We start from the raw sequence: 12,467 nt of genomic DNA, 5'->3' as shown, positions 1-12,467 counted from the left end.
TGAGAGGGTAATTCCACCAGCACCACAGTTCCTAGAAAACTTAAGCTTTTTCAAACAAGATTCTTTCTTCTGGGCACTACTCCCTTAGTAGTTCTTCATTCCTGCAGGATGTCAGATTCTTAAATCAGACCTTGTGTCAGCTAGCAGTTGGCCACCTTTTCAGTAGGCAAGTACTTGGTTCCCACATTACCTTTCCCCAGACAAAAGCAAAAAAATTGTTTGGTTGTTTTTTTTTTGGCCAGCCCCTTTTTTGCCCCACTAAACAGTACTGCATAAATGAATCAGAAAAGTCTTGCAAAAAGTATTAAGTTTGTTTCCAAGGACACAATTTCATATACTTGCTATCTTCGCCTGAACTCTAGGCTTAAGAAGCAAAGGAGGAAAGAAAAACAACTTAATTTGAGGAATAACAATAAAAGCTCACCAGGTACTGCAACAAAGAATTTAACAGCATCACGGTGCCCATGGAAGCAAAGCTGTGCATGTGCCATTGAACAATATGGTATGAATGTTCCTGGAGTCACTTTGTCACTATTCTCATCTCCATATACACGTATTACGCTCCCTGGACGGTTTCCGGAGCCTGCTGCTGCTTTATTAGCTGTAAAAGAAGAAAAGAACTGTTTTCTACTTGAAAGAACAAATTACAGAAATGGTTATTTGTTAAGAAACCTTATGGTACCATCTAAAAGCTAAAGCCAACTTAGATAAAAATGAAACAGGAGGGCAGCAATGCCAATTCAAGACAGAGCTGGAAAGAAAAAAGATTGCATGCTTCGTTATTTTAAGTACATCAGAAAATGGAGCAGGATTCTTATTAGTCTAGCATAATCACCAAATTTTAATATCCTACTTTTGGAAAATAAATAATTTGTGAAAGTTTTATATCTTTCATAGGAAATAAGTACCTCTGAATTTGCTCTTACTGAAATATGTTAATGTATATAACATAACTAAAGACACGTTCATTCCAACTAATCATAGGGTATCCCCTTGCAAGTGAAAAAACTAAAAATAGCCACCTGTGGGCATGAAGAAGCTACCATATTATAATTCTATGTCTAATTTTTACTGAGAAGTTTTAAAATGCATTAAAACAGAAAAGTACTCATGCTAGACATACAAGCCATCTCCATTCCAAAGGCTATCAGAGAAGTGAAAGAAACAGTGATTTGTAACAAGACAGTAAACAATGTGGATTAATGACAAAGTTATAAGATATGGTATCACATTGGCTGGAAGAAAAACAAAGTCTGTATGAAAGTTCAGCTGCAACACAGGATGATATACTAAACTGCTGAGCAGATTGGTGGCCATTTAGCAAACATAAAACTGCTGCAATGCAGTAACTGCAAGTGGAAAAACATTTAGGAACATACAAAGGGTAAATCTATAGGGAGTGGAAAACAGCCTCAAAGTGGCTATTAGAAGCCTGAAAATAGATTTTTGTTCAGGATCTGCACTTACCCCTCAGCCCCAGTAAACGTCCCTGGTGGAGGATTACAGCTAAAGTGAGAAAGGAGGAAAGGGGAAATGGATAGGTACGACAGTAGAGGAGAAGGATTAATGAGAACCCACCATTCTTGTATTTTGGTTTTGATAAGATAGAGCTTAAAATAGCTCCTAAAACAGTAAATATCTAATTACAGAAGATTCAATATTAAGTCAAAGAACAGCATCTTGTTATTAAAGTTTCAGTACAAAATGGACAACAAAAGCATTGTCACCTTCATGTGCTTTATTGCTATAGAGTTTATCATTGATTAGCAATGTTTCCCCTTTCTCTCTTTCCTTGGCAGGAAACTACCAAAGTAATATATAACTACTCTTGTTTTCAAGTGCCCTTTTGAAACAGTATCTGCAGATCTGGAAGGTGCCCTGCTAATGAGACCTAGGGAGCTGAGATATGCAATTGATTATGCACGGATGTGACCGCTGTTGAAACCCTGAATATTTATAACAAGGATTCTCAAACCCACAATCAAGCTATCCACAAATGGTTGTTCCAATTCACAAGCTACTAACAACACTGAAATTAAACCACATAACTTTAATAGGGATTTTTTTTTTTCCATGTCACCGCTGTTTTAAAAAACACTCCTCTGGAAACATTAAATTAAGCTTGATGCAAATTAAGAGCTATAATTTATTAAAGCATAACTTAAACTATTTCAAATTCCTTGATAGGAAACCTGTCCCTTCCTAGCAGACTCATGCAATGCAAAAAAAGACATTTATTGAATGGACAGACAATGTAATGGAACAGTATGAAAAACGCATGTATGTGCTGTTCAACAAAGCAGATACAACATGAAGACCTTTCACTGTTAAGTTACCCTAAAATCTACTCAACAGATTGCACTAACTTTGATACAAAACACAGTACAATTAAGACTACCAGTGCTACTTTTAATTTTCTGAAATTTCTGTCCATATGTTTTATTAGTCTTAGACAAGAATCGTTGTTTTGTTGTTTGCTTCAAGCAACCAATTTACAAATAAATTATTCTGAAGCTTAACCTGTAAGATTCATTTTGCCCTTGAACTGGACCATCGCTTTCTCTCAGGGTTCAACTGCCCATGGCAGAGTACTTCCCCCCCCATCCCCAAGTAGTTTCAGTCTACGACAAGAGTTTAGGATCTGTCTTTAAGCAGATAGATGGATCTACAGTATTGGAATTTTACCTAGAAGTTCGTGTTCTATTTAGAGAAAGCATTTAGAACTCCCAGAGCTTTAAACATGTCCTTAGAAGCAGCTGGTACTAGTGCTGTTCCAGTCCTTTATACAAACTTTGTGAAGAATTCTCAAAAACTGTAGCTAAGTTGTACTGCAACAAAACCAACTTGCTCAAATCAAACAGAAAACCTACTCCGGTGATCATATGGCAATCATAACATTAGTTACAACACCACAGCTCTATCTTACAAGCAATCAACTCCTACAAACACTGCTAGTACTAAGGCTTCAAGGTGCCTCTTGCATTCAAGCCAGTCCACTTAAATTGAAGCGCAATTTTGGAGATGGGATTTTTTGCTCAGTATTGTAACCACGGACACAGATTAGGTGCTAAAACCTGAAAAATTCAGACCTGGCAGTAAAATTTTCTATCTGTTATCAAGCATCTGAATGACCTTAAAATTATTTTTGCAACTACAGCATATTGCACAGTGCTATTCATTTATATTTTACTTACTTTCTGTTAATGGAATGGAGATGATGACACCATTTCCTGTTCCTACCCATAAACGATTACAAGACACCATAAGAGCTGTGATTCTCACAAATGAGAATCCCAGTTTACCAGTACCTAAAAACAAAAAATGCTTTTCATCAAAAATTATGAGCAAGAATAATTTTACTTCCATAATATAATCTTAACTTCAACTCCCAACTCATGTTGACAAGTAATTCCCTCCCACTTAAAACAATTAAGGCAGAGGAGCACATCCAAGTTGTAAAGGTAAAATAAAAGTTACAACATTTCTGTGAATAAAGTCATGAACCTATACAGAAAGAGATTAACGTGAACTGCGAGAAAGCACAAAAGATACAACAACAACTATACAATGCTGCACAATAAGTTATTTTGGGGCTTGCAGCGCCATGGAAGCTTTTTCTGTTGTTTTTCAAACAAAAGATGGTGAGTTCATCAGTGTGAAATAGTTTCTTGCTTGTTAAAATAAATGGTACTGTTTCTTCAGGAAGTGAAGAAGTTTCAAAGACTATCACTAATGCTATGAGAGGATCAGAAGAAAGCTGCCAAGCTTAGAGGAATGTATGCTACACTAGCCCCCCTTACACTGATGGCAAAATAGTTAGTTGTGAAGGATTTCCAAAGGCCTGATTACCTATATTTGTTATGTAGGTAGTCAAATTGCTCTTATATATACATTAATGAAAAATGAGAAGCCTTATTAGCTTCCACAACAGTAGGAATTTGATATTTTGCACTTGTATTGGAAAAGAAACAGCATTTTCTGCAGAGAAGTACTGGGTTCTTCCCACTCAGTCTAAAAGAGGCATCATTCTAGTAATAAAGAGGAAGGACTTTACTGTATCTATTGATTCCTGCCCAAATACCGTTTTTGTCAATAGTTCTGAGTTTCCAAGGACACTTTAGACACCTGGTAGAATCAGACTATACTAGAGACCTATCGGACAGACTTAGACTTCTACTTCCAAAATTAAGTTTTCACATCAAACAGGAATTGACTAGACTTCCACCCACCCATCCGGTTTGTTTGCAATGGGAATTGACTGGCTCATAACAGAAAATGAAAGCTCCAAACATAAAGAGGTGTAAGAATACTACAGTTTCTTATCAACTTACCTAGCATTTTGCTTACATAAGGTTCAATGTCCACATCCTGCAGATGCTGATACGTGTGCGCATGATAGAGACGCAGAGTAGAGTCCAAGCGAATAGACACCCATACCCCATCACCCACCCACGCCAGCTGTCTCACTTGGCTTTCTCTTCTTGGGTGTGCATCAAATGACTTCTACAAAAGATTGGATTTTAAATTAGAAAATGAAATAAAGAAGAGTACAAAGGACTTTTCTACTACCCAAACACTGTCAATATCAGCAATTTTCTCAAGTCATCTACTGCTCCCTGATTTGAGAGATTACTAGCAAAAACATTGCTTAGCTTAGTGACAATTACCATATGATGCTGATAAAGTAATAATAATACAGGCCGATTCCCTGCCCTAAAGCGTGATCTCAAAGACATAGTTTCCTACTACATTCTTATGTAAATAACATTCCCAGCCTACTCTGATTTCCATCTGGTTTATCCAGAGGCCATTTTGTGAGGTCCTCCAGACACTGCACAAGATACATATGCCCCAAAGGTGTTTTTCCTCCTAGTTTTGTCAAGCCTTGCTCTTGCATACAAGCTCACCCCTGCAGAATACATTTTATCCACCAGCAAAACAACTCAATTCTTTATTGTATGAATTCTTTCCTCTCAGGTTTCCCACATATGTAACTTGTCACAAAGAATTTATGAATTGGGTGCTTAATATTTTCCAAAGAGCTAAGCAGTCACCCTGAAAGTCTGGTCCATATCTCAGACCAAGTACCAGAAGCTGAAGTACTAATATTGCTAAGAGCTTTCAGAAAACATAGCAGCTTCCTGTAGTTGCATACATAAAGCACTGCAGAAAACAGCTTACACACCTTACATAAACAAAACATTCCTTAACTGGTGAGAGAGTACTTTCAAGATTAACACTTCCAAACCTCTAAAGTGTTCAGACTCCAGAGAAGGTTAGAGGGGGGTGGAAAACATAATGAATATGTAAGTATGCATGAATGCAAAGAATGAGCTGGGAGCTAGCCTTACAAGTTCTGCAAGGATCTACAAGACATTTTCTAGTTTCTGGCCAGGTTGAAATGGAGAACTAAACTCCAAAATAATCACTTTCTACAAATAAAAGCCATCTTGTCATATCTTAAACTCTTTGAGAACAATGAAAACAACTTAAGAAAAATTAAAACTACTTCCTAAAACAAATTTGTCTGCCTATTTCTGTGATCACGAAAAAATAACTGTTCTCCAGAGTTACTCAGGAGTTTGAGCTGGAGCATGAGAAAGCATTAAAACATTTATTTGAAACACCATTTGAAACTTGCCTCTATTTTCATGGCCTTCGGTTGAACAACATAGATTTTGTTCCTGTAGCCACACCAGACTTTGTCATGTACCACTGTCATGCATCTTATAGAATGATGTGGCCGGCCCAGGTCTAAGAGGTGATAGTTTGTCAAATCCCACTGACCATCTTTAAAAACAGAAGTAAAATTAAAAAAATAGGTTCATATAAGTTTAAAAGTTAAAAGCACAAATATCTTAAGTTTCATTTCTTAAAAGCACTGTTAATAATCTGGGTAAGTCAATACAAATTTATGTCTAAGCTCCGCATTAAAGAAAGCGGCTATTAGTTGTATGAACTACCAACATCCCAACTGCTACTTTGTTTTTATATAATAAGGTTGAACCATGACTCACATTTAAAACATGTCAAAACATTTTTTAAAACAGCAAGTTACCTACTGCTAAATGCTTTACTTGGATAGGCATCAGTATATATACACATAACAAGCAACTACCCACACAACGCTAGGCACTTGCTGCTTGACTATGCTGAGCATAGAAATGTTGGCCAGTGCTTTAAGACTTTTTTAAATACGCCATAAGAGTACTTAAGAGTTAAGTACTTTAACATGTGAAAGAGCATCTGTCAGCAGACAGCCAAGTAAACTATAAAGAAATGTAACTGTGTTGTATAGGTACAGAGGCAGAGGATGCACAGAAGGTGGTATTAACAAAAGCAGTGGGCCAGAGGCTCTCACTTCATATACCGCATTCAACGCTTCATTCACTCTGTAGTCCTTTAAGCAATAGAAAGGAACTTTCGAGTCAGAATCTGTGGTGGCAATTTCAAATAGAAGAACCTGGGTGTCTCAGAGCAAGAGAAAGAGAATAGGAGATTCCTAATTGCTACATTTAAAATTTCCCTGAACTTACACCAAGTGTTATGCTTGGTTAAAGTATTGAATATCTACATCAGACTTGAGATTGCAACTGAAGTAAGAGTGATTTCTCAATACAATCTGCAAAACAGACGTTGGGAGACCCTTTTTCAAAACACTGTTTACAAAAGGCATATTTCTTTCAAAAAGTACTATTATAACTTCTCTGTTTCAAGACCTAACAGAATGCTTACCGACTCCTCTGTGAAATATTGCTAGTGTTCCATCAGCTAGTGCAACTAATACTATTCCTTTTACATGTCTGTTAAGAGAAAGGAGGTACAAGAATATAAAGTGTTAAATTGCATTTCTAAAAACATTTAGAATTTACTTTAAACATACATTTTACATTTCAGTATACTTTTTATATTTGCATTAGCCTGAGTGTTTTGATTTCTACAATACCGCTCAACAGAGCAGATAGTAACAGTTACTTAAAAACTAATTCAGATAGCTTCACGTACCAAGCTACAATGCTTGAAGGAAACATCAAGGATAACAACCTCTAACTGCTTTGAGTATGCAGCTACAAAGAAACTCAACATTTGAGTTACAGCATTTTCAATATATACAAGATCTCTTATTTTTCCTTGCACCCTAAGCATTTTCCGCTGCCCCCCCCTCAAAGAATGTGTTCACTTAAGGCAGCTGACATTCCCAACAGCTAGGGAGGAAATAAAAATCTACTTCATATGTACTTGAACAAAAGTTAATTGTAATTTACATGACATTCTTTCAGGACTTACACAATACTGAGAATAGAATCTTTAAGTTTAATGGCATGAATACATTTCCTCCACTGGGCCACTGACGAATGAACATACAGGCTGCAAAGAAAAATCAGGAAGGATTAAAAGCATTAAGAAAGGTCTACCAGGCAGGAGAAAAAAAAACAGGTAAAACACCTATAACTGAAATCCACAATTAAAAAGAAGACAGGTTTTCACATTCCACTGAACATTGTATAAAGACTGAAAGAAAGCTACATTAGCAGGCAGAACAGTTTTTCCAGATGCCTAAAACATTACAAAGTCCCTTGTAGGCACACCTACAGTAAAAAAGACAATATTTTCTAGCATAATATAATATCGAATGGTAAGAACTACTAAACCATTCCTTTCACTACAAAAAGATTTTTCTATAGTTAAGTGTTATCTGCCAAAAAGAGCTTGCTTTTGTAAGTGATTACTTACAAAACTTTGAGAGTTCTAATGCCCAAATGTAGCCAAACATACAAGGTTTTGCCTCTAGATGGCTTTTTGCAATTAATTTTGACTTGAGACAGTTACCAGCCTGTAGGGCCAAGAAGCACCTTTAAAATAATTTTTTAAATGAATCTAAAAGATTATGATTTTCTTACCATCCATTCTGTGTTCCAAGCCACATTGTCGGTAAAAGGCTACTCATTTTCTGTGCTTCTTCTCTCACTAGATCTTGCTCATTTGGCAAAATTGCAACATCTTTATATAACTCTGAGTCAGTGCTAAAAAACACAGTTAAAATACATTGAATAAAGTGCACAGATTATTCAGAGTATAACATGGGTATTTACTTCTTTGCTGTTGGCATCTACAGTTATTTGTAAGTATGTAAAATATTTAAAAAATAGTAACAGCACATAAAAGTATGTCAATCGTACAAACAAACCTAATAAGAATGAATTTCTTCAAGTGGACATTTACTTATAAAAGGAAAGTTTAGGTTTCGTTCAAGCCTGTTGGTCTTACTGATCTCTCCAGGGCAACGGCAGAAGAGTTGCAACATCAGAGGCATGTAAGAGAAATACTTATAGAAAGGCTGAAACACCCTGAACTCCCAGTAATACAGTTGTGCCTGCATGCACAGAGGAAGAATTCAAACTTGCTATCATTTGAAATACTGTTTACTTTCAAGCTTCTCCACTGCTGTAATTACTCTGATTATTCTCAGAAAGGAAACATATTTGAACAACCAATTGGTCAGGAGAAAATGACGGTTTCACATCAGAACAGGAAATTTCAATAGGCATTTCTAGATCAGTGCCATCAAGTCTGTAAGAGACCTTAGTGACAAACTGGTAGACACCCACTACTGCATTCTGTAGGTGTTTGTACTCACGTCCTATGTATTTCACAGGTAAAAGACTATACCACCTCATGCACGCAGAACATTTTATAACAAGACTACTTACATAAAGCTCAATATCCCCTACAAGGAAAAGGGTAGTACTTCTGTCACCTGTGATCCTGAAAACATAATATTTTTATTTTTAAATACATTTTAAGAGGTGTAAGTTTTGACTATGTACCTAGGCTGATACACTGGAGATGCCTCTGTTGTATTCTGTACTCCCAGTGGATCTGTAAAGACATGCTCTGTGTAGACTCCGGTTTGTGTAATATCAGCTGGGTCTTCTCCTGTCCCTGCATTTACTTCTGTTGCTTCTGTTGCCTCCTCTGCAGTTGGAATGTTGTCATCTGCTGAATTACTTTCAGTTGCAGTATCTGTGGAACAAAGACTTAAAGAACTGCAAGAGAATTCTGAACTGTTCATAACAGCCAGTGTGATACTTAGAACATAAGTGAAGAGCTTTAACAACCAGACAATCACAATCCAAATGTGTCATCTAAAAAACCCTCCGATCAGAAACAGAGTAACCTACTGAAGTTTCAGTATCAACAAGGTGTCAAATGCACTAAGTAAATGGTTTCACTTCAATCTCTATTAAGATTTCATAGGATAAAGCAAATACCCTTATCCTTTGGAGTCATCTGTCAAGACAAGATCAGTGTTTCAATACTGGACAACTTAATAATAAGTTCTTTAGACCAGGCATGAGACAGACTTCACTCAAAGGGAATTGAAAGAAGCAACTGTCTACACCCACTTGATACCACTTCCACAAAGTTTTCCGCTCCAAATATGCGACGCAAGCCAGACTTGTAAGCCATTTCCCATACAGTACTTGTTTTTATGTCACCACCATTTAAAGACATGCTATTATACTAAATAAACATGCACCATTTGTTCCTCAGCTGCACCTAATGGTGTTTGCCACCCCTGGGATATGTGTACAGTTTTCATACCTGACTGTTTATCTGCCATTGGTGAGCCACCATTTGCATCATGAGCTATAGGTGCTCCTGCAATACCCTCTGCAGTGCAGCCAACCACTGTTATTCCTCCAAGCAAGCTATCAGTTTCCGCAGAGCTGTTGCTAGTCATACTTCCACACAGAGATGACTTGTCCACTTGGCTGGGATCTGCTTCTTGAGACCCTTCTTCTCCTGCAGGATAGTCTGTTTCCCTTGCCCCTGAACAAGATTAAACTTGCATGTTTCTTGTGGGCAAAAAGGAGAGCCACTTTTGTACCGAATAACAAACTAATTCCACAAAACAGTGGCACTACAGCACGATTTGTAATATAGCAGACAAAAAACTTGGTCCTAGTTACTAACATCTCTCTACCTTGGAGTTAATTTAGGTCAAGAGCCAATTCAAGAGTGGAACAGTAGAGCAGAAATCCAATAGCTTTCCCTTTAACTAAACATTTCTTATTGCTGTGTTACAGAACTATTTTTAACACACTGATCTTCAATTTTCCCTTGCATAAGAAAAACTGAACAAGATGCACTTAAAAAAAAGTAGGAGCTAAAATATCATAAGTCTTTACCTGGTACACTAGCAATACAAAGCACATGAGAATTGCAAACAATGAAACTGTCCAGAATATTTCCGGGTTGATTAGCATCAATAATGATAACTTTTGTAGCAGAATGTGTGCTAGTACAGATCCAAACTAGACTGGATAATTCTTCCTGATGTTTCAGCTCCTTCTGCTGGTCCTGAAGCAAAATAAAGGCATAGTAGACATGAACAACAGAAGGAAAAGAAACAAGAATAGAATTATTGCTGTTGATCTTACATTATCAACTACAGAAATATACTTATCGCATGCTTATATAGATTTAATGCCATTGTAAAGTTACAGTTACTGACTTGTCCTCTATGGAGTTTGAATATTCAAGAAAAACATTTTATTCTTGTATAAGAACAACAAAATAGCTACAACTGCACAATTATACAGCTAAAAAGTATAATGCTACAAAACAATGCTATTTACATGCCAGCTACCATGTTTGCTATCACCAGCAATTGAGATGTCCCAATGCACTTCACACCAAAGTTTTAGCGTGATTTCCATTCATTGTGTTAAGTTCATAAACTCATGAAAACTAATGTATACTTCAGCATTCTAATTTTTTCCTTCCCCTCCAAAACAGACAGTACTGGCATAAGCAGTGCATCATTTTAATGTAAAATTGCCTTGCTCCTCATTTACCAACAAGCTGACACAGAAAAAAAGGCAAAAATATTTTAGTCTTTCATTTCAATATCCTAAATATTTTGGGTTGATGATTTCCTGAGAAAAATCTATTACAAAAACCGATTACCAAATATATTATTAATCTACAAATACACAGTAAAGGCGTTTAACTATAAAAACTATTCAACATCCTTTATGGTGAGCTTACCTTGAGCTCTTGGTCTAGTCTATCTAAGCTACTTTGAGATCCTGTGCGCTGCTTGTTGCCATCTGCATCTGTACCAGTCACATCGTTGTAAAATACGCTAGCACCAACAACAGACCCGCCATCTCGCGTTTTCCCTCCTGACAGGTTTACTCCCACAGCACACCACAGCTTGAAAGAAAAATAAATATTTCATTTAAATGTTAAACTACAGAAAGATAAAGATTGCTAATATCAAAATTATGATCTTTCTGCAGTCCACTTTAAGGAATTCATTAACATTAAAGCTATGTATATTTCCACTGAACCTTAAGTTCTGATTCATCTATGATTTATTACAACTTATAAATCTTATTAAATTTATAAGCTTTATTACAGAAAATAATTAAATCTAAAGCTGAAAAAATCATCAAGCTATAGGTCATCCAAAGTACAGTCTTGTATAATACCTCCAAACATCCTACCTTCATAGAGGTATCCTTTTCATCTAAAGGTCTCAGGTAAACAGGTACAGGTAAGTTTTTCATCTTATTGTCACCTTGGCCACCATTTGCTACCTATGCAAAAAAAAATAAATAATAATCAGAAAAACTTTCCCCTTTGAAGACATGTACAATCTTCATAATTAGTTGATTAGATTTTGTTAAACATGCTTAGTTCTGGTTTTCTTTAAAACCACAAGACAACTGACTTTTAAATGTCAAATTTGAGAAGAGCAGAAATGCTGGAATCACTCAAACAGCTGTGAAATACCACCGTTCCCTAATCTCTTAGAATTTTACAGAACAAAGTTGTTACTGTTATATTTGAAAACATAAGCATAATACCTGTTTGTACTTCTGAGGTAAACTCCAGCCAAATGCTTGTACTCTACCATCCTCTTTCTGGACATGTGCTTTCACTTGGCGATACTGTTCTCTTTTCTGCTCTCTGCGTGAGGCTAAACTGGCTTCAGTTCTACAGAAGAATCATTATTAAAAAAACCTGTTACTTAGGCTCTTCAAAATTCTGTGTCTATTGAGTTTAATGGAAGTTCCAATGAAAAGATGTCTGGAAGTATCAGATTATCAAACTTTTGCAACATCACCTGTACAACACCAGGCTTCCTGTAGGCTATTTTTAAGGGACCTGGGAAATACGCAGCAAAAATCAGGAAGTCTACCGTCAGTATCTCTATTGTTAGTATTCTTAAAAAAAAGAGTAAGTGCACAGGTTATGCACTTCTACAGGAAGCTGTGAAGTTGTAAACCAAAATTGTGTATTGCCAAAAAGATGCACATGAGAGAAAAAAATACAGATAGCAGTTAGCCTAACTCATGTTGTATTTTTCTACCGAATTTCAAGTGATAGTATTCATACAGCTATTGCTTAGCTACAATGCTTGGGAATAAAAGTGTACTGAATGCTGCCTCCTG

General features: G+C 36.4%; 1 protein-coding gene across 12 annotated transcripts in view; it reads right to left on the bottom strand.

Annotated features, from left to right (window-relative positions):
- SPAG9 (sperm associated antigen 9) overlaps positions 1 to 12,467 on the bottom strand; it is a 63,190-nt gene that overhangs the window by 6,075 nt on the left and 44,648 nt on the right. For 6 of the 12 annotated variants that reach the window (XM_068654889.1, XM_068654891.1, XM_068654892.1 and 3 more), the window contains 14 exons: positions 11,880 to 12,009; positions 11,517 to 11,609; positions 11,056 to 11,223; positions 10,194 to 10,365; positions 9,607 to 9,834; positions 8,829 to 9,024; positions 7,902 to 8,024; positions 7,288 to 7,368; positions 6,736 to 6,803; positions 5,642 to 5,790; positions 4,332 to 4,503; positions 3,195 to 3,308; positions 1,468 to 1,506; positions 425 to 601 (listed from right to left, as the gene is read on the bottom strand). In XM_068654889.1, the coding sequence (XP_068510990.1) occupies positions 425 to 601; positions 1,468 to 1,506; positions 3,195 to 3,308; positions 4,332 to 4,503; positions 5,642 to 5,790; positions 6,736 to 6,803; positions 7,288 to 7,368; positions 7,902 to 8,024; positions 8,829 to 9,024; positions 9,607 to 9,834; positions 10,194 to 10,365; positions 11,056 to 11,223; positions 11,517 to 11,609; positions 11,880 to 12,009 (1,910 nt within the window). The remainder of the gene's footprint in view (positions 1 to 424; positions 602 to 1,467; positions 1,507 to 3,194; positions 3,309 to 4,331; positions 4,504 to 5,641; positions 5,791 to 6,735; positions 6,804 to 7,287; positions 7,369 to 7,901; positions 8,025 to 8,828; positions 9,025 to 9,606; positions 9,835 to 10,193; positions 10,366 to 11,055; positions 11,224 to 11,516; positions 11,610 to 11,879; positions 12,010 to 12,467) is intronic. The other 6 variants (XM_068654894.1, XM_068654895.1, XM_068654896.1 and 3 more) reach the window with 3 other exon arrangements.

The sequence above is a fragment of the Anas acuta genome, chromosome 18 (genome assembly GCF_963932015.1).
Source record: "Anas acuta chromosome 18, bAnaAcu1.1, whole genome shotgun sequence".
Classification (NCBI taxonomy): Eukaryota; Metazoa; Chordata; class Aves; order Anseriformes; family Anatidae; genus Anas; species Anas acuta.
The sequence above is the reverse complement of the archived record's forward strand: the minus strand, read 5'-3'. Positions and strand labels throughout refer to the sequence as shown.